The sequence below is a fragment of the Corylus avellana genome, chromosome 2, assembly GCF_965113065.1.
Source record: "Corylus avellana chromosome 2, dhCorAvel1.hap1.2, whole genome shotgun sequence".
In the NCBI taxonomy this organism is placed as follows: domain Eukaryota; kingdom Viridiplantae; phylum Streptophyta; class Magnoliopsida; order Fagales; family Betulaceae; genus Corylus; species Corylus avellana.
Genome location: NC_142491.1, coordinates 42,752,207 through 42,778,432, shown reverse-complemented (window position 1 = coordinate 42,778,432; position 26,226 = coordinate 42,752,207). Strand labels below are relative to the sequence as shown.

General features: G+C 35.5%; 4 protein-coding genes across 6 annotated transcripts; 3 read left to right on the top strand and 1 right to left on the bottom strand.

The window, feature by feature from the left end:
• The first annotated feature begins 4,232 nt into the window (after positions 1-4,232).
• LOC132183320 (E3 ubiquitin-protein ligase RHF1A) lies at positions 4,233-8,228 on the top strand. Its single transcript, XM_059596732.2, has 8 exons — positions 4,233-4,699; positions 5,749-5,795; positions 5,914-5,976; positions 6,055-6,172; positions 6,284-6,621; positions 7,005-7,112; positions 7,201-7,558; positions 7,878-8,228. The coding sequence occupies exons 1-8, from the start codon at positions 4,505-4,507 to the stop codon at positions 7,884-7,886; spliced, it is 1,236 nt and encodes a 411-aa protein (XP_059452715.2). The 5' UTR covers positions 4,233-4,504; the 3' UTR covers positions 7,887-8,228.
• Positions 8,229-11,991: 3,763 nt separating this feature from the next.
• Positions 11,992-13,781, top strand: LOC132185262 (eukaryotic translation initiation factor 5). Its single transcript, XM_059599060.2, has one exon. It carries the CDS (start codon positions 12,075-12,077, stop codon positions 13,512-13,514), a length of 1,440 nt encoding a protein of 479 aa, XP_059455043.2. The 5' UTR covers positions 11,992-12,074; the 3' UTR covers positions 13,515-13,781.
• An 851-nt stretch (positions 13,782-14,632) lies between these two features.
• Positions 14,633-18,939, bottom strand: LOC132190169 (P-loop containing nucleoside triphosphate hydrolases superfamily protein). 2 transcript variants are annotated; one of them, XM_059605073.2, is made up of 10 exons: positions 18,617-18,939; positions 18,395-18,488; positions 18,109-18,222; positions 17,862-17,984; positions 16,787-16,891; positions 16,241-16,399; positions 16,070-16,138; positions 15,902-15,991; positions 15,316-15,456; positions 14,633-15,059 (listed from the first exon to the last, which is right to left on the bottom strand). In XM_059605073.2, the coding sequence occupies exons 1-10, from the start codon at positions 18,937-18,939 to the stop codon at positions 14,796-14,798; spliced, it is 1,482 nt and encodes a 493-aa protein (XP_059461056.2). In that variant the 3' UTR covers positions 14,633-14,795. The 2 variants fall into 2 exon arrangements, with proteins under 2 accessions (XP_059461056.2, XP_088369621.1); XM_088513495.1 differs by lacking the exon at positions 18,617-18,939 and having other exon boundaries at positions 18,109-18,218; positions 18,395-18,483.
• A 2,942-nt stretch (positions 18,940-21,881) lies between these two features.
• Positions 21,882-25,844, top strand: LOC132183304 (E3 ubiquitin-protein ligase RHF1A). Of its 2 annotated transcripts, none has more exons than XM_059596722.2 (8): positions 21,882-22,366; positions 23,417-23,463; positions 23,581-23,643; positions 23,722-23,839; positions 24,002-24,285; positions 24,672-24,779; positions 24,868-25,225; positions 25,523-25,844. In XM_059596722.2, the coding sequence occupies exons 1-8, from the start codon at positions 22,217-22,219 to the stop codon at positions 25,529-25,531; spliced, it is 1,137 nt and encodes a 378-aa protein (XP_059452705.2). In that variant the 5' UTR covers positions 21,882-22,216; the 3' UTR covers positions 25,532-25,844. The 2 variants fall into 2 exon arrangements, with proteins under 2 accessions (XP_059452705.2, XP_059452697.2); XM_059596714.2 differs by having other exon boundaries at positions 23,951-24,285.
• The last annotated feature ends 382 nt before the right edge of the window (positions 25,845-26,226 follow it).

Genomic DNA, 26,226 nt, shown 5'->3' with positions numbered 1-26,226 from the left:
TTTGATTCAATAGAAGAATATATATAATTACGTGCTTACACATATTAGCATGTGATTAGAGTTACGCCAACCACTTAAAAAAAAACTTTAACACCCGCCAATCATAAACAAATTGTAAAATAAATATTAAATGTCTAGCATTTTTCCTAATAAAATACGAAAAACTTGAGCATAATATATATATATATATATATATATATATATATATATATATATTTTAAATGTCCACATAAGGATAAGGAAAGGGGGAGAGAGATTCGATCTAATATCCTCTATTTCATGATGTGTGATTTCTAACTGATTGAACTACCCCTTAAAGACAACTTGAGCATATAAAACTTACTCTCCCATATTTGAAAGCTATTGATACATGGTCCAAACTTATTAATTGGTTTGCTTCCTTGTTTTGCCTTTCAATATATAGATTAGCTTCCAAAAACTTGACTGTTTGCTCATGGACCCAGATCTGAGATTTGGTCCTGTAAAGCTAGCCTAGGCAGCTATTTTATGGGGACCATATCACAAACCTCTTATGTTAAAAAAAAACAAAAAAAAAATAAAAAAATAATGACTAATAGGAACTGGCATGTTAAAATTATAAAATTGATATAAGATAAAAATGTGATTTATAACGTTACTTTTAATAATTTTGTGAGCAATGAGCAATAAGTTAGAAGTAGTATGGACCTCCAAAGGATTCGGATCAAGACAAAGGTGGTGGTGTGGCGGTCCTCCACCCTAGTAGGGCTTTAGTTTGGGGTAATTGCCATCAAAAGAAAAGACGAGGCTGAATAGATTGAACTGTTAATAGGTTTTAGGAAAAAAAAAATTGAAATTTTTTTGATGTGATTAAAATGTAATTTTTTTAATTTTGTTTTTTATGAGTGTGTTTTTCTATTCAAATAAGGGGAAGAGGAAAACAAGGATTATAAATGAGACTCATTGCAACTTCTAATACAAATACAATAAAGAAATAGAGAGGAAGTAGAATGCTACACATTACATAGGGTTCTTGCAAGCTTTCAGCTCGGCAATTGAGAATTTCTCACTTCTTTCCAAGAAATAGAGAGGAAGTAGAATGCTACACTTTACATAGGGTTCTTGCAAGCTTTCAGCTCGGCAATTGAGAATTTCTCACTTCTTTCCAAGAAATAGAGAGGAAGTAGAATGCTACACTTTACATAGGTTCTTGCAAGCTTTCAGCTCGGCGATTGAGAATTTCTCACTTCTTTCCTTACGGAAATTAAAGACCGTGTCGTCTTCTATCTCCCATCACATCAAAGGTAACACTTCCCTTCTTATTCTTCCTCTTGTAAATTATTATTTGCTTCATTTTTTTTACTTTTCGTTGTTGATTGGTAGGAGCGGAAGTGCGGAACTACATGTGGCCGTTAGCCTTCTCAACCCCCATGTTTTCCTTTTTTCTTTTTTTTTTTTCTTTTTTTTTTTTTTTTAAATGCCTTAATTTTTTTTTAAAAAAAAAATTAGAATATGCCCCTACAATTTATTTTATTTTTTTATTTTGTACTTTTACCCTTGCAAACTATAAATGTTAGTTCCGCGCGCCTGTTGATTGTTATGGCTGATAGCTAATTTGATCGCATGAGTGTGCGATTCATCGACGTTTTCTTGAACAGTGGTTCGATATTATCATTTTTCACTTCAAGCAATTGTTTTTGCAGCGGAGTTGTAATATGTATTTCCTTTTATCTTTTTTCTTGTCATTTCTGTTTGATATATTTTGCTACGTTTTGTGTTTGCCATTTTCTGCTTGATTTATAGCTTCATGGTGAGCTAATCATATTGCAAAAAGCTGTTTGAATAATGTATCACTCATATTTGATTTTGGATTCAGATTCCTTCAAACTGAGATTTAAAAGAAGCATGCTTTGCAGTTCTCAGTAGAATTTTTGACAAAACCATCGATTTGGGTAGCACAGAGTGCCTGCAGTTTACAGATAGTAGCAAATAATCCGGTAATATATGTTTTTTGTTCCTACCTATTCAGGGTGCATTCAAATCTTTGAACCAAGATTGATGCTCTTTAGAGGCTAGTATTTGTAGGTTTCTTGAAAGGATGTGAGACCACGATGTAAACTTGTGATCTAATGCGGTTTGTTATGGGTGTCTAGTTTGTCAAAATCCCAGATTTTTGGACATAGAGGGCTCGTTTGGCAACCGCTTTCAGGGGCTAAAAAGCAAAAGCATATTAACAAACAACTCAGAACACAAAACACTCAAAACTACTTTCACTTTTATATCACATCACAACCAAAAAGCCAAAAAAAAAAAACCCTCTAAATAGTTTGCAGCACCCCACTATTGTTTGGATTTTGTCTGAAAATTTGTCAAATTGCCTCTTGCAAGAATGTATTTTGAATGTCAAATACATGGGACAGGTGAGACCATTAAAGCCTTGGTGTGGAACAGTGGATGTGGTATGAAAATGATTTTTCTAATTATTTTATTCCAATATTGCCCTTGTATCATAATCATAATAATTGTAATTTGACAGAAATAACAATTAATAAGATGGAGAAAAGTAATGAGTATTACGCTCGTAGAAGTTTCAACATCTTACGGAACTTCTATGCTTTCTGCATTTTGACAAGAAAAGTAGACCATATAGAAGCGTTTGCTACTGCAGACAATATTTAAGTCTATAAGATTGGAGTTACAATTAAAAAAAAAAAAAAAAAAAAGGTAAATCTTTACCCTTAACACTCCCCTTGTGTGGGGTAGGTGAGAGAGTAGGGCCACCCCTACTATCCATGGCCTGCCTTTATAGACCCTCCTTCTTCTTCATTTTTCTTTCCTTTTGTTTTTTTGTTTTTTTTAACATAAGCTTTTCTGAGGTAGATAAACATGACAAGTGATAAGTTTTTCTGTTAACGAGGGAGCGAAAAATTTAAGAGAATAGCTTATTTATCAAGTGAGTAAAACTCAAGGCTTTGTCCAAATCAAGGCAAAAAAAGTCTTGGACTTTTAATACCATTTTGGACTTGGCTTACCTGCGGTAAACCAAACTACCGCATATCTGCGGTAGTTTGGTTTGAAGGCTGGGATTTCACGTTAGCCCAAAGGCTAACGTGAATTTTAAAAAAAGTGCCGTCAATAAATTAGGTTTAACTCCCGTCAAGAAATTCTGTTAACCCCTAAGTGCCGTCAATAAATTCTTCTCAAACCTCTCTTCTTCTTCTTTTCTATCCAAAATGTCTTCTCAATTTATCTTCTAAAAAATGAAAATCGATGTGCAATTATAATGGGTGGTGGTGGTGGCAGCCTAATGATGCAAGTAATAAATTGTTTATAGTGGCAATGCTATCACCAGGTTGGTGATTAGGGTGCAGTAGTTAACGGGGAAGCTATAGCAGCAGCTTCATACGGGCAGTGGAAAAATGGAGGTGATAAAATGGTAGTAGCAGCATGGTGGCCCAAAAAATTTGGCAATGCAGCATGCATAACTAATTTTACTTAATTAAAGAAAAACAGAGAAAGAAGACTGATTCTTCCCATATGCATCAACAATCATTGCCTCCATTTCTCCAATCCCTTCCACTGTCCCCCAACAACCTCGGTTCTTTTGATATACACACTCACAAGCATAAGCACAGGCACAAGCACTCAGTTTGTCTGTTTGTTTGTCTCTTTTTCTCTCGAGCAATAACACAAACACAGAGAGAGTCTTCCTTGTTATTTGTTCATGGCCGAGGAACACCAAAAGCCAGCGACAGAGGAGGTGGTGGGTGTCTGACCCACCACAGAGAAAGAGCCGCCAATTCCGGAACCGAAGCCGGAGGCGGAGAAGCCGGGTCCAGTTGAGGAAGTGCCGAAGTGGTAGAGGAGCCGGAGAAGCCCAAGGCCGAGAAATTGAAGATTACCGAAAGGATATTCAAACCTAGGATCTCTTTCTGCCAAAAAAAAATTGACTCCTCCTGCTTCTTCTTCTGCTGCGAAAGAACCAAAACTCCCAAGACTGAAGGGAAACCTGAAGAACCTCCCAAGGTGGAAAACCAAGTCTATCGGTTTTGGGTAAGTGGGAAAATAGAGGAGAAGACAGTTTGGGTATCTCTTGACGGAAGTTAAACGGAATTTCTTGACGGCACGTCCTTTGGGGTTAAAAAACCTTAACGTGAAATCCCAGCCTTCAAACCAAACTACCGAAGATATGCGGTAGTTTGGTTTACCGCAGGTAAGCCTAGTCCTACAATTTTCCTTAAAGAAATCTAAAACTGGTTAAAAATTTAAAAGTAAATAATGAAATTAATAATTAAATAAATGAGATTGATTCTCTCATCAAAGACACAAACCGTCTGAATCGGATTTTCCCCTGCGTTTTCTGCCTTTTCTTCTTCTCTCCACAATTCTTTTCTTTGACTATTTACTCTCTCTCTCTCTCTCTCTCTCTCTCTCTCTAATACTTTTCCTTCTAGGGTTCTTTTCTTCAGCAACTCCTCCTTCCTCCTCTCCATAAAAGTCTCAACCTCTCTCATCTATTATCTTCATGCTCACTCAGCCACACGTACCTACAATGGCGAACATCACTTTCCCTTCTTCTTCTTCTTCTTCTTCTTCTTCTTCTTCTCTGGATAACCCAGTGGTGTCAGCCGCATCTTCTTCTTCTGGAGCTCCTGAGGACGCCTTTGAAGACGGCTGCAGTATATGCCTGGAGCCTTTCACCACCGCCGACCCTGCCACTGTATGTCATCACATTACCATTATAATCTTCATCATTAAATTTACTATCTTTTTCTGTCATTAGACTGTGTTTTGTGTTTCTGTTTTGGTTATTTGTTTGTGTAACTATAGTGCGTGTTGTAGGTTTGAATGGGTTTGTTTGTTTGTTTGTTTGTTTTTTTTCTTCAATTGAGGGAGATCATGGGTTTTGTGTTTCTGACACTGAAAATCATAGTTTTTTGTTTGTTTGTTTGTTTGTCGGTTTGTTGTTATAAGGGAGAGGAAAAGGGTTTTCAATATGCTAAACTTAGTGATCCTTTATGAACTGCCTCTACTTATAGTGGAACAGAAGGAGGGAAAATTACACAAATTTAGACTTGGACTTGGGCTGTTGAATAATGAGGATATTATTATATTGGTTTGATGTTCTTTTCCTTTGTTAGTGGGTGTTGCGTTGGGCTTTTGAACGCAACTTGGTCACGATGATCAATGTCTGGTTTTAAAATTATGTGATAAGTGGGATATGTTATTCAGATCAATCCTCTGATTTCTGGTTGCCTATTTTCGCTTTCTGAATATGTTTTGTTGTAATTTAGAGGTGACGATGGGCAAATGTGATCTGATCTGTCTAATGCGAGTTGGTATATCAATGTGAAATCTAGGAAAATTCTTCCATTTATCAGGATCAGGAGAATGGATCCCTTACTGAGGCACTAAAATAAACTGATGGGGATTTTTAATGGAAATGTTACGTTTCCTAGACAAATATTTCACCAGAGGAGGTAAGAGGATTTGGGATATAACTTATTCTTGCATCAATTAGGTATTGTCCTATTTGCTCCGGTTGATTACTTGTTCGGTCACGATATTAAATTGCTCCATGTGGCCAAATATGTGCTTTGGTTAAGAAAGAATGCGTGTATAGAAGACTGATGCAAAAAATAATATATATTCATATCATGAATCGAAAGATGCCTGCTTTTTCTAAAAACTTGCAGCTTAGATATAGTTACTCTTGGGTTCAACTCTTAACTGGAATTTTAACACCTCGGACCTTGTTTCCTGTTTCAGATTACCAGTTGCAAACATGAATATCATCTTCATTGTATTCTTGAATGGTAATCTAATAAATTTACGCCCCCCCAAACCCCCCCCCCCCCCCCGCCCCCTCCGCACACACACACACACAAACAAATTCCATGAGTTCTTTTTAATTGAACTCATTTATTCTTGTAGGTCTCAAAGAAGTGAAGAGTGTCCTATATGCTGCCAGTTTGTTATCTTAAAAGATCCTGCCAGGTATATAATTCATTGTGAATAGATCTTTGCCCTTCTTCTCTCTCTTTTGAGTATCACTAATTAATTCAGCTTCTGTAGCCAAGGGCTTCTAGCTGCAGTGGAGATTGAAAGGCGCTCAAGGTCAAGGTCAAGGAACATTTCTTCTGCGGCTCCCACATCACTTCGTCATTTCTGTGAAGACTTCAGTGTTGAGCATGTGAGTGATTTACTTTATTATGAATCTCCATGATCAAGAATCTTTATTCTTAACGGTTGGCTTAGTGAGAAAAGAATGTGTGTTGATAAGAAGTGAAACTGAAACTTCCAGGATGCTTCTTACTCGGACGATGACTCTGATTTTGATGAGCGTATTATGCAGCATATGGCTGCTGCTGCTAGCAGAGCTCGTTATGTTAGTAGAAGGGAAAGGCAGAGATCTTCTGGGATTGTTCCTTCCCAATTTCTTGTTTTCACATCTCCTGAAAACACGTCACAGAAAACAAATGCAACTTCAGCAGAAAATTTTCAAAATTTAAGTTATGTATCACCCGAGGGTGATTCACTATCTGGCATACCTTCTGCTATTAACATTCAACCTCAGTCATCTGTGGATGTTAATTTAGTCTCCAGCGCTGCTGTTAACAGAGATATCCCTTTTAAACCCAGGTGTGCTCACAGGACTTCTAGTCCTACTACAATGGAGCATTCCATGCTTTCGTTTTTATTAACCTTGTTTCTTGTGCCATCATCTTTTTTATTCTCAAGCATAATTTTTTTGTTTATTATCAGATTTACAGTTACAAATTGGAACATGTGATTGAACACCTCATGCAGTTAAGAACACAAACACTAATGATCTGACTAATGCACTGTCGTATAGCATCACCTGGACTGCACTTACTTTATCTCTACTGAAAATTGTTACCTTGGCATCCATACTAGTTTTCTTTTACAGAACTACATAAAAATTTCTGGCATCCTTCTGTCTGTAGATTTTTTTTTTTTCAGTATCTCTGTATCTTATGACTATTCGTGTAATCATCATCCAGACTTCTTCACAGCCAGCCACCGCCTGATACTCCAAGAAGGCCTAGCACATCTGAGATATTCTCCTTTCCAGAGACACTCAAATCTAAAATGTCTGCTGCTTCAGCTAGGTATATGGTGCCCTTTTGGTTCTTGTTGTAATTGATGTTTCCTCGTTTTGTGACTTTCATACTGAGGTGTTTGGATGTGTGGCAACAGATATAAGGAATCAATCTCAAAGGGTACCCGGGGCTTTAAGGAGAAGCTACTTGCTTGTAATAACTCAGTAAAAGAGCTAAGCAAAGGAGTTCAGCGCGAGATGACTGCAGGAATTGCTGGTGTTGCATGGATGATTGAACGCCTAGATCTTAGTTCAAAGCGAACTGGATCCTCTGTTCCTGTTTCCAGATGTACGGTGGGCCCTTCAAACTTATCCTTCAAAGGAAAGGGTGTGGAGGATAAGGTTGATGCTCAGTCTCTTGACAAAAATAGTGGGCTAATTGGAGATGATTTAAGCCCAGATGCAACCTATATCTCTGGTGCTATACCTGGACAGCCAGAGATTCCTCATGCACAGGTTCTTAAAAAATTACCTTTAGATGTTGCTCTGCCGACTAAATGTTGAAATTTCTTTTTGTGAACATAGCATATGAAATCATAAGCCGGTAGTGTTATAAGGAGGCACCAATCCATTGAAGTTGCTGGATACATAGGCTGTTTTTTGGAGTCTGAAACTGTGTCATTTAGATGTATTAACTAAGGCATGTGGGGCTGCTTTAAATTTTATGAATAATATTAATCTCAGAGAAAAAAAAAACAAAAGGGTGAATTTTTTTTCGGGCAACCCAATAGATATATATACTAATCAAAATCTTCTTTTCCGTTTTCATTTGCAGTGTGGATAAAAAGTTTGTGTTTATCAGCTAACCCAGGAGGCAGATGATGCAAGTGACGTAGTGTGTGATAAAACCAATCCGCTGGCTGGTTTTCGTCCGGCATTGCCTCCCTGCCTATAAACATGCGAAGTGGAAACCTTAATCGGACCAGATGTTGTCCAGGCCAACAGTGTTTTACTTTCTTCATAGTTAAAAACTGAGAATTCTGGTCTTTATTAACTGTTTCTAACCTTACTTGTTTGGTAAAATCTGGACTGCTCTGATGTGGTAAAAGGCATTGAATAATTTAAGTCTTCACTGCAAATCAATCCTCCTCTTCTGGTTTCGGTGTGTAGAACTTGAAAACCTCAACATTTTAAGGAACCTGCCTCGAGTTAAAAAATGCTTTCAGGTATTTAGGGTTCTAATCGAGCCAAGTCGATCAAGTATTGAATGTTCAAGTTAGGTTATTTAAGCTTTTTAACCATGAGCTGAGTTCGAGCTTATCACTAAGCCAGATAATTTGTTCAAATTTTGTTTATTTATTCTTCAAACAACTCTAACTTGTTTATGAGTTATTCAATTAATTTATTCTTTGCATATATATATATATATATATATATATATATATATAAAACTTTGCTATATATATAAAACTTTGCTCTTATTATTAAAAAAATGTTTTTCATATGCAAAAAGAAAATTATTTTTATTAGTCGAGTTGGAGGAAGTTTTTTAACCCGCAAGACATTTTATATGTTAAAGTTTGCTACTTTGTGAATATGGGGAAAAAGAGGACGAGTTTATTTAGATTTTCAACCCTTTTAATTGTATGTTTGCGTATGCATTTATATATTTAGATTCGAATTAATGATTTTTGTTTCATGAGACGTGGTCTATAGCCGATTGAGTTATCCCTTAGAGACTAATGAGATAATTAAAATACTACTAGACCAATGAGACCATTAAAGTACTATTGATCGCTTGGTGTGGATCAGTGGATGTGTGTGAAAATGATTTTTCTAATTATTCTATTCCAATATTGCCATTGTATCATGATCATAATAATTGTAATTTGACAGAAATAACAATTAATAAGATGGAGAAGTAATTAATATTTGTATAGACGCTTGTAGAAGTTTCAAGATCTTTACGGAACTTCTATGCTTTCTGCATTTTGACAAGAAAAGTATCTTGAAAAACTTCCCCGAACATATCTCACCCCCCGCTCCCGAAGAATAATGGAAAAAAACTTTCTAAAAGTTATCATCAAGTTTAGACAAATATATATCATCTTTGGTGGTGTTTTTACTGTGAAAAGTTTATATTTTCATGTAAAAACAAAACAAAACAAATATATTGTCATGGAAAATGATCATTATTTTTTAAAAAATAATAAAATAAAATATATGAGAAAAGCAAAAGTGGAGAGAGAAATTATCGAATGCATAAGTTAGAATGGTTTTGGCTTTAAAGCCTACGTTCATCATCGAAAAGAATCCGATAAAGCTACATATTTAATTCTTTATTGAATGATTATATATAGCAAATGAGATAGACTATAAAAGATAATCAAATCTTACGCATATGACTATTAATATGGATATCAATTATCATGGGTCCCATCCAAATATCTCAATGCACGGCAAATGATCATACAACTCTTGCATAGTTACAACCCCTCTCACATGGCATACAACTAAAAACTCTACAAAGGATCACCTCCAAGAAATTTTGCATTAAACGGGTCACAATTATTATTTTTACTGACTTAAGTATTGAAAGCTCCACAATTTTTTGGGAGCTGACATTTTTCTAGTAAGTTTCTCCTTATTTTGTAAGCACCCATTGTCCAATTCGGTCGGCCTTGCAAAAATTTACTTCAACAATTATGATAATTTGATAAATATCTATTAGACAAAATATATCTATAAGAGTAATATGAAAATTTCATATGTATTTTCTATTTACCCTATTTCTTTGCATGTAAGTATTCTATTTTTTGGCTTTGACAATGTAGCTAGCACTCAACAAATTCATACCTTAGTTTCTTTGACCGCCAAGTTAATGTTTAGGAAAAAGTCGAAATGTTATCAATGGCCATGTGTCCATGACGTGGCATGATTGTGACAATGGAATACCTTATACCTCCCCCTCTCTCATTCATATCCTTATCTCTTTATTTTTAAGTAATAAAATTTAATCATTCAAAATAAAAAAATAGAAACATGAAGAAGAAAAAAAAAAAAAAAAAGAGAAAAAAAAGTTTTCTAAATGGATAATATTTTATAACAAGCAAATATTATTTTTTTATTAATTATATATAAAAAAAATGTTTACTTATCACATGTTATTAATTTTAAAAATTGAATTTAAGAAAAATAATTTAATTCAAATTTTTTTTTTTTTTTGGGTCTTTCTAAACAAGGACAAGACCGTAAAATCGGAAAAGAAAATTGCATTTAAATTTAGTATAAGTTTATTAAGGAGCTGAGTTTGCCCTAAAGCCGTGACGCGTAGGGTTTCTTAGGCTCTCTGCTTGTCGCATCTATAAATACCCTGCTCCTCTCTTATTGTTTCCACAATATTCCAACACTGCCCTGCGCAAAGCAAAGCGCGAGACGTCTTTGCCTTCTTCTTCGAAGTTCTCTCTCACATCCAATTAGAAGGTAACGATTCCCTTCTTCCTCATCGTCTTCTAGGTTTTTCACTGGCTTTCCCTTTTTTTTTTTTTTTTGGTATATAATTTTGCTTTTTGAATTTATTTTGCATAGTTGTGGATTTTGATCGTCGATTGTAATGGTATTCGCTTGATCTGAGCTTATGTATTGCGTTTTATGATTACAGGTCCTTGTTTTTGTAGTGGGCTTGTTGTAGATCTGTTGTCCGCTTTTTTTTTTTAGGTATTTAGGTTTTTGATCTAAATTTCGACGATTGATTATTGTTTTCTGCTTGTTATGGATCTGAACTCTTGATTAATTGATTGATGAATAAGATTGTAATAGATATTCATTGTGGTTAAATCTCCGTGTTGTTGGATTCCGCTGATTTGAACTTTGGGATTGGTGGTTCGAGTTGGCTTTTTTTAGAGAAAGCTCCTCCGATCTATGGAATTCGTTTTAGTGCTGGATTTTTATTGTTTATTCATTTATATTTTGTCAATGTTTTATTATTCTATGTTTGATTTTTTTGTTTTTCAAACACCGGGTTCCAAGGTGATAAATGCTTTGATTCTCTGGTTATTTTTCAAACAGTGTGTAATGAAAACGGTTTGTATTACATGAGAAGAGTTTGACATGAAGTAATTAGAAAGATATTGATTGATTATTTTACCTTTCTTCTGCACTTATCAAAAAAAATTAGAAAGATATTGATTGATTATTGTGCTTGGTTCATCAAAAATGTTGTGTGGATTGATGTATTTATCAATCTGTTTGTCTAAATGGCATAAATGGTTGCACGCCTGTTGTGTGGAAAAAATTTGGCTGTAATTGGGCCTTGAACTTATATATGTCGATATAACCTTACCATTTTCAGATTTGAGTTTTTAAATGATGCTAAGATAGTTTCTGTTTCTATTTTCTATGAAGTGATGGTCGATTGATAATTTAGGATCCCCACTAATGTGAATCTTATTTTTGTGTATGAATTAGATCTTACTTTCAGCTCTTGGTGGTGTATCAATTTATAAATCTGTGCTCTTGATTTATTTAAATCATCTAGTGTGCAAGAAATAAGGATCGAAACAAAGAAAGCGTGGGATGAAAACCTTGTCTAGTTTGTTTATTAGTGTTTTATGTTTGCAATCTTTTTATGAAATAGTTTAATCATTGTAAAATAATTATGTTATTTGATTTCAGGAGATTGGCAGTTTAATCTGCTATTTTGCAGCTCGCTAAAGTGGAGGGTATTAAGTTCGAAGCTTCTTTTATGTCTGAACAGGCTACTTTCTTTTTGTCATCAATTGGGTTACTTGGTGAGTACTGTCCTACGTCTAGGAAAAAGAACGGACATATTGTTGATAAAGTTGGATGCATGCATCTTGGCTTATCAGAAGGCTACAGTGCAGACTGTTTGGGTTGCCAGTTTATGCGTCCTTTTCCAATTGCTAACTTTACTGGTAAAGGAGGATTTCTGGTCACAAGAAAACCTGCATCTGATTTGTGCCACTTCTGAGAAACTTAATCCACCAGTCTGACTGTAGACTGTAGTAACAAGATGGCACTACAAAACATTGGTGCTTCAAACCGTGATGATGCTTTCTATAGGTATAAGATGCCAAGAATGGTAACGAAGATTGAAGGTAGAGGAAATGGAATCAAAACTAATGTGGTTAACATGGTTGAGATTGCAAAGGCTCTTGCTAGACCTGCTTCTTACACCACAAAGTATTTCGGTTGTGAGCTTGGAGCACAGTCCAAATTTGACGATAAGACTGGAACTTCCCTTGTTAATGGTGCCCATGACACTGCAAAGCTTGCCGCACTTCTTGAAAACTTCATTAAGAAATATGTTCAATGCTATGGCTGTGGCAACCCCGAGACTGAGATTCTGATCACTAAGACGCAGATGATCACCCTGAAATGCGCTGCATGTGGATTTATTTCAGATGTTGATATGCGGGACAAGCTTACAACATTTATTGTCAAGAACCCGCCTGAGCAAAAGAAGGGATCAAAAGACAAGAAGGCAATGAGGAGGGCTGAGAAGGAGCGGCTTAAGGAAGGGGAGGCTGCTGATGAGGAGCAGAAGAAGCATAAAAAGGAGGTAGTGAAGAAGAAAGGCACCTCTGGTAGTGCAAAGGATGTTGCTTCCAAAGCATCAACGAAGAAAAAAAGCAATAGCTCTGATGAGGATCACTCCCCAACTTACAGCCAGGCTGATGAGAATGACCAAGCAGTCGATGATGATGATGATGTCCAGTGGCAGACAGACACTTCATTGCAGGCAGCTCGGCAGCGCATCCAGGAACAGTTGAGTGCTGTAACTGCTGATATGGTCATGCTTTCTACAGAAGAGGAGAAGCAGAAGTCTGCAAAGAATTCTCCAGGACGCGAAGGGAAAACTCAGATTAATGGACACAGCAACGGTCTTACTAGTGCCCATGGGAAACTCGATGAAGAGAAGCAAAAGTCTGCAAAGAATTCTCCGGGGTGCGAAGGGAAAACGGCGATTAATGGACACAGCAACGGTCACAGTAGTGCCCATGGGAACCTTGTTGACGCCATAAGGGAATTCCTGAAGAAGGGTTCCTCTGCAAGCCAGCTGAAATCCTTTTTGGGATCACTCACTGGGAATTCCCAAGAAGTCATGGATGCCCTGTTTGATGCTCTCTTTGGGGGCATTGGAAAGGGGTTCGCAAAAGATGTGGCCAAAAAGAAGAACTACTTGGCAGCAGCCACTCAAGAGGAGGGATCTCAGATGGTTCTGTTGCGCGCTTTGGAGTCCTTCTCTGCAAAGGCAAGTCCCGAGGCTGCTAAGGAGGTGGCATTGGTTCTGAAAGCACTTTATGACGGTGATCTGTTGGAGGAGTCGTCTGTATTCGAGTGGTACCAGCAGGGTTTGGTTGGTGGCAACAAAACCTCCCGGATTTGGAAGAATATTGAGCCCTTTATTCAGTGGCTTCAGAATGCTGAGTCCGAGTCAGAAGAGGAGTGATCCTGAACGCCCTGCTTTGCCTACATTACTTCTACTACTATCTGTCTCTATGGAAATTAAATGGTTTAATTTGTGTTTTATTCCGTCGTTGATGTCTGTCTTGGTGTCTGGAAATAAAAGGATAGGCATTGGGCTGGCTTTTCTGACCCTGTCAGCTGCCCAATGCTTTGCTTTTGTTGTTTAATTTGAGCTGGCTTGCCTGTTTGACCTAAAGACGATAAATGCTTTTATTTGTGTTGTGTTAAATTGAGTCTGCTGTTTGGTTTCTATGAAGTTTGGTTTTATTACGCATTTGTAGTATCTTTCCATTTGGAGTGTTTTTTTTTTTTTTTTTTTTTGGGTTAAATACTAAGAACATCTTGGAGTTTTGGACAATTTTTTTTTTTTTTTTTTTCTCAGTTCTAATTTGTATCAAAGGAGGTGCATGGGGTTTTGATAAAAATCAAATTGGTCATTCTATCCATTCTATTGATTGTTAGTTGTCTTAATAAAAGTTTACGTCACTAATACATGGGTCAATTAAAATTTGACACCTAGTATAAGTGATCATGTCAAGTGATGATGTGGCCACATAATTAAATTTTTTATTTTATATATATATATTAGTTGGACCAAAAATAAAGTGTCCAACCTTAAGAGGGTTTTTAGTATTTAACTTTTTTTTCTTTTTTCATGTTTGGGTTGCATGGATACTGTGTTACTCTCGTCACAGTAGCCGTTGGAAGCTGCCCAAAGACAAAACAGTTTGCTTCAATGTGGCTCTTTTTGCAGTGTAATAGCTCAAGTACCCGCCGATGATGATCGTATACATGTGACTAAAAGTCAGAGTGCACATCCCATTTAAATCTTTTGCGGATAAAAAAAATTTAATTATCTTTCTTTAAAAGAAAAAAAAAATTAATTTAATTTAATTTATTTTTTATGATAGATGTGAAAAATTAATGATCTATTTGATCTAAGGAGTGAATTTATAAAAAGTCATACCTCAGATACCTTGAGTTCGTGTTTGAGAAGAGAAAAGAGAAGCAAGTTTTTGATAAGGTTAACGAACAAAGCCCTAGTTGTCCATAAATAGGAAAGACATTGTATTATAATACAGAAAAGCAATTCATAGAAGGATTCCCAAAATGATTCCATTTATAACTTCACATATGAAAAAGGCAGATCCAAATTAAAACCAACTACAGAAGACTCTTAACCTTTGTCTCAAAGCCAAGTTAGCCAAATTTATGGTGGAGGGGTTGGGTTTCCATTTTGTATAAAATGAAATAAACATGAAGTCTATAAGATAAGTTCTTCACAGTTAAACAACAATTCATTTTCATATCTTTGCAAAACAAATCGCTCCTCTGACATTATAATGTTGGTAACAATACATTTGTTGTCTGAAAATGGTTTCCTACCTGTTCTTCCCGCTCGATGAAGATAATCTACAGCAGTTCTTGGCAGATCAAAGTTGTATATATGAGTTGTTTCTGGTAGGTCAACCCCTCTAGCCGCTATATTTGTTGCTACTAGAAGATAGTTTCCTCCTTGTCTCACTTCCTGCATTGAAAAAATGGATTTATCAGAGCATGTGGATTTTTGTGTTTTATCCACAAGTAATTGCTTATCTGACAATTCACAGATTAAAACGATCATCCTTTCCACTTTCTTAAAAGAACTAGACAAGGTATCATCATCATATGACAATTTTACCGAAACATTACTGCATCTTGTGTAACCTCCATGATTAAACTCCCATAATTCAAAAAAGAACATTCTCCAATATTCATCCATAGTGGAACTGAACTTTACTTACCCCGAGATAAGCTGCTCGTAAATTGAAGTTCGTGTCTTCTTCCAGAAGATGGATGTCTGAACAACCCACATATGAAGCCTTCAAGAAATCAACTAATAAAGTTGTTGATGGAACATTTCCAGCCTTCTTTGACTTCTCAGACTGCATAAGCAGATAAGATACCAATATCAATTTACCAGAGAAATCCTCTCCATTATTTCAAAAAAGACAAGTAAACAATTATTATGATAAGTAAAACAATTTTTGATAGTTATTTTTTTTTTTGTAAATAATTATTACATCCAATATATATTAATGCAACCCTGCCACCGGATTACTAGCTTCAAAGTTCTACCTGCACCTGGTCTTTTTCATACCTAATGCACAGGGATTCAAAAAGCCTGCTTTAAGGAAAATTGATTAAAATAACTCAATATCTAATAGGTTGTGTGTCTCATGCCTAGTTGTATATAACTTCAGATAAATCATTGACATAATTATGTAGAATACTTATGTTCTAAACAAATTTCAATTCTACTCCAAACATAAATTTAATGACTACATCAGTTTTAAGTAACCAATACGCAGAAGGATGTGTGCTGCAGACCTGATCGCCAACAAAGATGATGCTAGACTCGGGTGCATCAGAATGTAATAACGATAGCAACGTTTGATGCCTTCTGGTTTTGCCACATATCTGTTAAGCAACACAGTATTAGGACATTTTAAATGAGAAGCACAATGAAGAAACTTTTATATTCTAAAGATTTCTTACCACGAATCTATGATGTAGGCATGATGGCATGGGGTGAATAGGATTGACATGGATATGAACCGCATCACTCTGTATATTGTAACAAAATCATAATATGACATAGGAAACCAGAGACGGTACATGTCAAATCCCAACAAAGTTAACACAGAAACAAGAATTATATCAGCAAACCTTGGTCCACTTTTGCTGTATACAATCATGTAAAAATCGTCTGTGCTGGGGGATTGATGCACTGGCAAAAATTGTCTGACGGTTATTGAGTGATGAATATGAGGTCAAAAGCTTTCGAAGAGAACTGACTTCTTTTGAAGAATTGAACATGAAATCAACCTAACATAATAGGGAATATAAAATGTCACTCATTGTAAAAGAATATTTGAGCAGAGCCTTTTTTTTTTTTTTTTGTTCCCTTAATAATAATTCACCAAACACAACAATGCAAGTCAAATTTGCCTCAGAAATATCGTGGAACCACCTCAATTGACAGTTAAGTGAACAAAAATAATCTTCTAATGCAAACAAGTGCCTACCCTTGCTGTCTTAAAATCCCAATAAAACACATATTCTTGCTCCACAAAATCACAATGTCTAAAAATGTAGGGAAGACTCTCATCTAAACATTTTTAAAGTATAACCACTCCTTTACAACTTTTTTAACCAAAACTTTATGACACAAGGAGTTTCCATTAACGAAAAACAAAATTATATTTCAATTACCTCATCAATTATCAGCACCCTCATTGATTCAAGCTTTAAGATTTGCTTATCAAGCATTTGGCACAAACTCCTTATTGTTGCCACCACTATTGTAGGGGGCTCCGCCTGAAAATTTTATGCAATCAATAAATTGCTCGGCAGATATGCATAATCTTCTTTTGGATTATATAGTACTATCAGTAACCGGCAAAGAATGTCCATATCAGTCAAAGCAATGCTATGAAAACTTAAAAAAAAAAAAAAACACAAAACAAAATTGCAATGTCCGGCAAAGAATGTCCATATCAGTCAAAGCAATGCTATGAAAACTATAAAAATTAAAATTAAAATTAAAAAATAAAAATAAAAAAAAAAAAACAAAAAAAAAAACACACACACACACACACAAAACAAAATTGCAACTGGTTCAGGTTGAGAACCTTGGGTGAATCATATATATTAGTGCAACCTCTAGTACATCCCCTACATTACCAATAAAATTTTAGAAAAAAAGCTTAGTTAAAAAGACATTACAAAGTCATTCATGAGTCTGCATATGAATCCACCTAGATGCAAATGAAACTAATAATTAATTAGATTCATCATCCACCGATCCAGTCTAGCTTAAGATCTAGTCATCAGACAGTATAAGATTTAGATAGAAACTCCTAATCACTAATATGATTTTCCTTGAAATGTGAACGCCTGAAATTCAAGCTTTTTTTGTGAGTGGAATCCCAGATGCCTAAAATCAAGTAATCAACCAAGTCTCAAGAGTCCTTCCCCTCCACAACTTCTTATTATAACATGTTATTTCATTCCTTCCAAAAGTGGCACCAGGAAAAAAAATCATGCAATCAAAATCTATCACAGGGAGACACTCTGAGAGTGAAGGCAACCTAATCAATTCAAGCTTATTTTTTCACATATTCCCTCTGGAAAGAAGGAAGTGATGATATTTAAAGTTCCTTCAAAATGTTCTACATGGAACACAAAGTTGCAGCAACAGCCATTAACACCTTATCAACTACTGGCCTCTATTTGATTAGTATCAAAGCCACGAGACTTGGAATATGATAACAAGAATGTACATAACCTTTAGCCAACTCTTGTGTCTTTTTAGCATTCCTCCATCTAACAGAGCCATGACTGTACACCCCTTCTGCTCCAATTCAAGTTCCATAGGCCTCCCAGCCAGAATCCGAGCAACTTTTGTAACCTTATTTTTTGGAAACAAATAACAATATTGCAATATAACATTAGTAAGCAAGAATAAATATGTCCAAAAAATAACAAACTAAAAATTATTTTAAGTCAGAAAAATCATCAACGACATTTCTTACTTGCATGCCTAGTTCCCGGGTAGGCACTACTATTACTGCTTGCACGGCAGATCTTTGAGTGTTTATGACAGAAAATATCAAAAGAAGATATGCCAGTGTCTTCCCAGAACCTGTCTAGAGGACCCAAAGAAACAAGCACCACATAAAGTCTAATCAGTAACTCAGAAACATCCATCCATTCATTCGTTCATTCATGGGTTACTTTGTACACATTGGCACAAACATGATAGATTCACACAAAAACAAGAATCAAATTGCAAAATCAGTTCCAATGGGCAGATTAGACCTGCGCATGAAGTATAGAATCACGACCCGAAAACAGAACTGGCAGTGCTTGAAGCTGTACATCCGTTGGTCTAACATACCCAACCTCCTCTGCCCTATATAATGAAAAGTTTATATCAGTCTGATTGCATTGTTTGCAACGAGAAAACCATTTCCAATATCTCATTTACAAATTGTATAGCTATAGAAAGCACAACACATTCAAGTAGAGTAAGTGTTAGACCTGCGTAATACATGTTCGGGAACGTGGCCTTCGCAGATTTCTCGGATAGTTGAGGCGTCCCTTTTGGGATTGGATTCTGTGGGTACAGAGGAATAGTTGGGAAGTGCTCGTGAGAGCCCGGTTTTGGAAATGGGGCAGGGAGGAGCTCGGTTGGGGAAGCTAATGGAGCACGGGGTTCTAGGGTTAGGGTTAGGGTTTTGGAATTGGAAAAGAAAACAAGCCCCAGGGCTGGTTGTCTCGGGGCCTATAGTTGGGAAATGAGAGAGAAGATGAGTAGCTGGAAGAGTAGCCATTAGAGTTTCTGTGCGAGCCAGAGCAGCCATGAAATGGGATTGGTGATGATTATAGATGGGAATAGCTGTCTATAAGCGCAGTACAGAAAGTGCCACGTGCCCGAAATAAACAGCCGTCCGATTAAGTTTGAGTGTGAACGTGAACAGAGAGTCGGACAGGGAAAAATGAAAAATTGATGAGTTTTTTTTTTTTGGGATTAAAAGGCGACTAATATTCTTTTATAAATAAATAAGTTTATAGGGGGTTAAAAAGGTTGATAGAATTTGTCAATGAGTCACTCAGGCATTTATTATAGTAAAACATGTGTAACTTTTATATATATATTTAAAAAAATTGAGGAAGTGATCAAATTTCTTTGACCAAATAGGAGGTGGTCAAACCATCTCATTGAGGGTAATTCTACCACCTTGTTTGACAAAAAGAAAATTAAAGGATTATAGCCACCCCTTTAGCCAAATTAAGGGATCGTCAAGCCACTCCTATTTGGCTAAAGGAGTGGCTCGACAACACCCTCAATTTTATTTTATTTTAATATATTTTGTATTTGGTTTTTAATCATTTTTATTTTTATTGTAAATAATATGTGTTATAATATGATTGGTGTTGATTTCATTCATTAACAAATTGTGTTAAATTTTCTAACGGCTTTTTTTTTTTTCTTTTTTCTTTTTTTTTGTACCATGGTGAGTGTTTAGACACTTTTTAATCCTTGTGAAGTTATTTGTCAAAATCTCACACTATATGGATCAATTTTACATTTATCTATATATGATATCAATGGCTAAGACCCATATATATATATATATATATAAGTAGGACCTAGCATCATAGCCCTTTTTTTATTTATTATTATTATTATTTTAAAAAAATGTTCTTGAATGGTTGTACGTTTTGAATATATTTTTATGCTAATTATTTAAGAGTAGGGCCCGAGTTAGCATTGCTTCATTGAAGGTCATTTATCAATTATCATCCTAGCGTGGAGTGTAAGGTAAGCTTCCACCTAACATCCAAGAATCAAATGAAACGTGATTAAGGTTGCATGGTGTAATTTACAAAAACAAGTATTTATCTTCTAATTTAATGTTAAAATTGAAAATAACTATGATTGGAAATTTTGTTTGAATAAAATATTTGGCCTTTGGTTTTTTTTTTTTTTTTTTTTTTTGTTAACAACATATTGTTCTTCTCCTTTATTGGGGTTTTTATAAGTCTATATTATATAAAAAGTTTGACCATAAATAATAAGATTTGAATTAATGACAAACATCTTATGATAGTTATAAAATTCCCATTAATTCCAAACACTAATCTTCCTTAAATAATTGCTAAACAATTGAAATTTATCATTTATCATATACATCACCAATAACATGTTCGGTAATGGATATTTGTGACATTATTTGAGCTATGTGAAACTAAGAAAAAAAGAAGAAGAAGAAGAAGAAGAAATCATTAACAATAATAGATCTAAAAATAATATATATTATATAACTTGCATTATGCTATTTTTTGTTTGTATTCAGTCAATAGCATCTTCGCAAACAATCAAGAAAATGGGATTTGTTCAAAAACTACTTAAGTTTTACAACAAATAGGGATATAAGTTTCTAATTTAGACAATTAAAAATGTTAGACTATTTTTTATACTAAGCCTTTATTTATTTATTTATTTTTTGTAGGTCTGTCATCAATACCTTACTTTATTTGGTTTATCTTATCATATTTACCACAACTTAATTTATCTATAAACACCTTACAAATGTAATTCAATTAAATATAATAGTTATGTAATTAATATATATATATAATAGTGATGTAGCCTTAACAACCTTTGATCAATGGTAGACTTAGACCTCGAAGACTTAACCACCTCCAAAGTCTTCGTCTTTTTATCTCTCTATGTTTCCACATTATTCTTCTACTTTATATTTGACATAAATTTCTACACGGTATTAGAAATGTTGTTTTGTTTGTGCTTCTAATAATGATCATTTCGTCGTATGTGCAATTTTTATTACTCGAGCATTTATTTAGTGTTTTTCGCTGCGATTAGCTTTGCACTAGACAAAAATTAAGAACCCGTTTGCTCTAGCACATGCCACTTGCAATTTCTACCACCGGCTCCAAATGCCATGCGACTTTCGCCATTGTTGCTTTGGTTTCTCGAAGTTGATTATGGAAGTCTAAGACTATAATAAGGTTTGCAAGGTTGATCATTGAAAGTCCTAACACCGATGGTTGTCGTATGTGTTGACACTTGCCAATTCTACATGCTTTTTCATCCCTATATCAATGGATATGTGCCCTTTTGGTTCGACGACTCTACTGCACTGATCAAACCTTATGGTAGTTTCTCTCCGGGCTACATGCGCCGCCAACCCCTTTTGCGCGAAGATCCGAAAGGTTCAAAGAGAAGGTCCGAATGCATTTACATAAGTTCGAAGCCGTATAACAATGTCATGTAGTTGTGAAGATAATAATTTTGTACATTGGAGCGACAAAGATTGATATGCAGTGGATATTGCACTTAAAAGCACTAGCTAGATATAAGATAATAGTAAATAACATTCCAAATTATTTTGCAATTAAATAATTTGAAAGCGTCAAATCTCAACCCCACCTTTATATGGAAGAGGATACCCTCTATTTCAAATGAAATTGAGAATATTCAATTAATGTCTTTTAAAGAGATAAAATTGTCATTTTAATTTTGTGGACAACTCCCCTTGTGTTGGGTAGGTGAGAGTAGGCCTCCCCAACTATCCATGGCATGCCTTTATAGACCCTCCATCCTTCTTCTTCTTCTTCTTTTCTTTTTTTAATTTTTAATTTTTTTTACATAATTATCTCAATAGCAAGTTCTGAGGTAGATAAACATGACAAGTGATAAGTTTTTCTGTTAAAGAGGGAGCGAAAAATTTAAGAAAATAGCTTATTTATCAAGTGAGTAAAACTCAAGACTTTGTCCAAATCAAGGCAAAAAAGACTTGGACTTTTAATACAATTTTCCTTAAAGAAATCCAAAACTGGTTAAAAACTTAAAAGTAAATAATGAAATTAATAATTAAATAAATGAGATTGATTCTCTCATCAAAGACCCAAACCGTCTGAATCGGATTTTCCCCTGCGTTTTCTGCCTTTTCTTCTTCTCTCCACAATTCTTTTCTTTGACTATTTACTCTCTCTCTCTAATACTTTTCCTTCTAGGGTTCTTTTCTTCATCAACTCCTCCTTCCTCCTCTCTAAAAGTCTCAACCTTTCTCATCTATTATCTTCAAGCTCACTCAGCCACACATACCCACAATGGCAAACATCACTTTCCCTTCTTCTTCTTCTTCTCTGGATAACCCAGTGGTGTCAGCCGCATCTTCTTCTTCTGGAGCTCCTGAGGACGCCTTTGAAGACGGCTGCAGTATATGCCTGGAGCCCTTCACCACCGCCGACCCTGCCACAGTATGTCATCACATTACCATTATAATCGTCATCATTAAATTTACTATCTTTTTCTGTCATTAGACTGTGTTTTGTGTTTCTGTTTTGGTTATTTGTTTGTGTAACTATAGTGCGTGTTGTAGGTTTGAATGGGTTTGTTTGTTTGTTTGTTTCGTCTTTTTTTTTTTTTTTTTTATTTAATTGAGGGAGATCATGGGTTTTGTGTTTCTGACACTGAAAATCATAGTTTTTTTTTTTTTTTTTTTTTTGGTTTGTTGTAATAAGGGAGAGGAAAAGGGTTTTCAATATGCTAAACTTGTTATAATGGAACAGAAGGAGGGAGAATTACACAAATTTAGACTTGGACTTGGGCTGTTGAATGAGGAGGATGTTATTATATTGGTTTGATGTTCTTTTCCTTTGTTAGTGGGTGTTGGGCTTTTGAACGCAACTTGGTCATGATGATCAATGTCTGGTTTTAAAATTATGTGATAAGTGGGATATGTTATTCAGATCAATCCTCTGATTTCTGGTTGCCCATTTTCGCTTTCTGAATATGTTTTGTTGTAATTTAGAGGTGACGATGGACAAATGTGATCTGATCTGTCTAATGCGAGTTGGTATATCATGGTGAAATCTAGGAAAATTCTTTCATTTATCAGGATCAGGAGAATGGATCACTTTAGACTGAGGCACTATAATAAACTGATGGGGATTTTTAACGGAAAAGTTATGTTTCCTAGACAAATATTTCACCTGAGGAGGTCAGAGGATTTGGGATATTGAATACAAACAATTGAAACTTATTCTTGCATCAATTAGGTATTGTCCTATTTGCTCCGGTTGATTACTTGTTTAGTCACGATATTAAATTGCTCCATGTGGCCAAATATGTGCTTTGTTTAAGAAAGAATGTGTGTATAGAAGACTGATGCAAATAATAATATATATATTCATCTCATGAATCAAAGATGCCTGCTTTTTCTAAAAACTTGCAGCTTAGATATAGTTACTCTTGGGTTCAACTCTTAACTGGAATTTTAACACCTCGGACCTTGTTTCCCGTTTCAGATTACCAGTTGCAAACATGAATATCATCTCCATTGTATTCTTGAATGGTAATCTAATCATTTTATATTTTTTATGTTTATTTTCTTAGGCAAAAATACAGTATTTATGCCCCCTCCCACCAACACACACACGCAAAAATTAATTGAACTCATTTATTCTTGTAGGTCTCAAAGAAGTGAAGAGTGTCCTATATGTTGCCAGTTTGTTATCTTAAAAGATCCTGCCAGGTATATAATTCATTGTGAATAGATCTCTGCCCTTCTTCTCTCTCTTTTGAGTATCACTGATTAATTCTGCTTCTGTAGCCAAGGGCTTCTAGCTGCAGTGGAGATTGAAAGGCGCTCAAGGTCAAGGTCAAGGAACATTTCTTCTGTGGCTCCCACATCACTTCGTCATTTCTGTGAAGACTTCAGTGTTGAGCATGTGAGTGATTTACTTTATTATGAATCTCCATGATCAAGAATCTTTATTCTTAACGGTTGGCTTAGTGAGAAAAGAATGTCTGTTGATAATAAGTGAAACTGAAACTTCCAGGATGCTTCTTACTCGGACGATGAATCTGATTTTGATGAGCGTATTATGCAGCATATGGCTGCTGCTGCTAGCAGAACTCGTTATGTTAGAAGGGAAAGGCAGAGATCTTCTGGGATTGGTCCTTCCCAAGTTCTTGTTTTCACATCTCCTGAAAACACGTCACAGAAAACAAATGCAACTTCAGCAGAAAATTTTCAAAATTTAAGTTATGCATCACCCGAGGGTGATTCACTATCTGGCATACCTTCTGCTATTAACATTCAACCTCCGTCATCTGTGGATGTTAATTTGGTCTCCAGTGCTACTGTTAACAGAGATATTCCTTTTAAACCCAGGTGTGCTCACAGGACTTCTAGTCCTACTACAATGGAGCATTCCATGCTTTTGTTTTTATTAACCTTGTTTCTTGTGCCATCATCTGTTTTATTCTCAAGCATAATTTTTTTTTTTATTATCAGATTTACAGTTACAAATTGGAACATGTGGTTGAACACCTCATGCAGTTAAGAACACAAACACTAATGATCTGACTAATGCACTGTCGTATAGCATCACCTGGGCTGCACTTACTTTATCCCTTCTGTAAAATTGTTACCTTGGCATCCACTAGTTTTTCTTTTACAGAACTACATTAAAATTTCTGGCATCCTTCTGTCTGTAGATTTTTTTTTTTTTCAGTACATCTCTGTATCTTATGACTATTCGTGTAATCATCATCCAGACTTCTTCACAGCCAGCCACCACCTGATACTCCAAGAAGGCCTAGCACATCTGAGATATTCTCCTTTCCAGAGACACTCAAATCTAAAATGTCTGCTGCTTCAGCTAGGTATATGGTGCCCTTTTGGTTCTTGTTGTAATTGATGTTTCCTCGTTTTGTGACTTTCATACTGAGGTGTTTGGATGTGTGGCAACAGATATAAGGAATCAATCTCAAAGGGTACCCGGGGCTTTAAGGAGAAGCTACTTGCTCGTAATAACTCGGTAAAAGAGCTAAGCAAAGGAGTTCAGCGCGAGATGACTGCAGGAATTGCTGGTGTTGCACGGATGATTGAACGCCTTGATCTTAGTTCAAAGCGAACTGGATCCGCTGTTCCTGTTTCCAGTTGTACGGTGGGCCCTTCAAACTTATCCTTCAAAGGAAAGGGTGTGGAGGATAAAGTTGATGCTCAGTCTCTTGACAAAAATAGTGGGCTAATTGGAGATGATTTAAGCCCAGATGCAACCTATATCTCTGGTGCTATACCTGGACAGCCAGAGATTCCTCATGCACAGGTTCTTAAAAAATTACCTTTAGATGTTGCTCTGAGGACTAAATGTTGAAATTTCTTTTTGTGAACATAGCATATGAAATCATAAGCACCAATCCATTGAAGTTGCTGGATACATAGCCTGTTTTTTGGAGTCTGAAACTGTGTCATTTAGATGTATTAACTAAGGCATGTGGGGCTGCTTTAAATTTTATGAAAAATATTAATCTCAGAGAAAAAAAAGAAAGGGTGAATTTTTTTTCAGGCAAACCAATAGATATATATACTAATCAAAATCTTCTTTTCCGTTTTTTATTTGCAGTGTGGATAAAAAGTTTGTGTTTATCATCTAACCCAGGAGGCAGATGATGCAAGTGACGTAGTGTGTGATAAAACCAATCCGCTGGCTGGTTTTCGTCCGGCATTGCCTGCCTGCCTATAATACATGCGAAGTGGAAATCTCAATCGGACCAGATGTTGTCCTGCTGGCCAACAGTGTTTTACTTTCTTCATAGTTAAAAACTGAGAATTCTGGTGGAACCTTTATTATCTCCCCATTGCTGTATTAACTTGTTTGGTAAAATCTGGACTGATCTGATGTGGTAAAAGGCATTGAATAACTTAAAGACTTCACTGCAAATCAATCCTCCTCTTCTGGTTTCGGTGTGTAGGACTTGAAAACCTTAACATTTTAAGGAACCTGCCTCGAGTTAAAAAATGATTTCAGGTATTTAGGGTTCTTATCGAGCCAAGTTGAGGGGGTATTAAATGTTCAAGTTTAGTTTATTTAAGATTTTTAACCATGAGTTGAGTTCGAGCTTATCACTAAGCTAGATATTTATTTTTCGAACAACTTGAACTTGGTTTATGAGTTACTCAGTAACTTTATTCTTTGCGTATAAATTTTGTAAATATTTTTTAAAAAACCTTTGCTCTTATTATTTAAAAACTATGTTTTTCGTACGCAAAATGACATTATTTTTAGAAGTTAAGTTAGAGGAAGTTTTTTCAATCCAGTTATAAGCA

Bases quoted from the DNA above. Each gene is read 5' to 3' on its own strand.
- LOC132183320 (XM_059596732.2), top strand. From the start codon at position 4,505: ATGCTCACTCAGCCACACGTACCTACAATGGCGAACATCACTTTCCCT. The intron at 6,622-7,004 runs GTGTGCTCACAG...ATCATCATCCAG, and splicing joins GATATCCCTTTTAAACCCAG to ACTTCTTCACAGCCAGCCAC. The intron at 7,113-7,200 runs GTATATGGTGCC...GTGTGGCAACAG, and splicing joins ATGTCTGCTGCTTCAGCTAG to ATATAAGGAATCAATCTCAA.
- LOC132185262 (XM_059599060.2), top strand. From the start codon at position 12,075: ATGGCACTACAAAACATTGGTGCTTCAAACCGTGATGATGCTTTCTAT.
- LOC132190169 (XM_059605073.2), bottom strand. From the start codon at position 18,939: ATGGCTGCTCTGGCTCGCACAGAAACTCTAATGGCTACTCTTCCAGCT. The intron at 18,489-18,616 runs GTCTAACACTTA...TTCATTATATAG, and splicing joins CCCGAACATGTATTACGCAG to GGCAGAGGAGGTTGGGTATG. The intron at 15,992-16,069 runs GTAAGAAATCTT...GTTGCTTAACAG, and splicing joins GCCTACATCATAGATTCGTG to ATATGTGGCAAAACCAGAAG.
- LOC132183304 (XM_059596714.2), top strand. From the start codon at position 22,217: ATGGCAAACATCACTTTCCCTTCTTCTTCTTCTTCTCTGGATAACCCA. The intron at 23,840-23,950 runs GTGAGTGATTTA...TGAAACTTCCAG, and splicing joins AAGACTTCAGTGTTGAGCAT to GATGCTTCTTACTCGGACGA. The intron at 24,286-24,671 runs GTGTGCTCACAG...ATCATCATCCAG, and splicing joins GATATTCCTTTTAAACCCAG to ACTTCTTCACAGCCAGCCAC.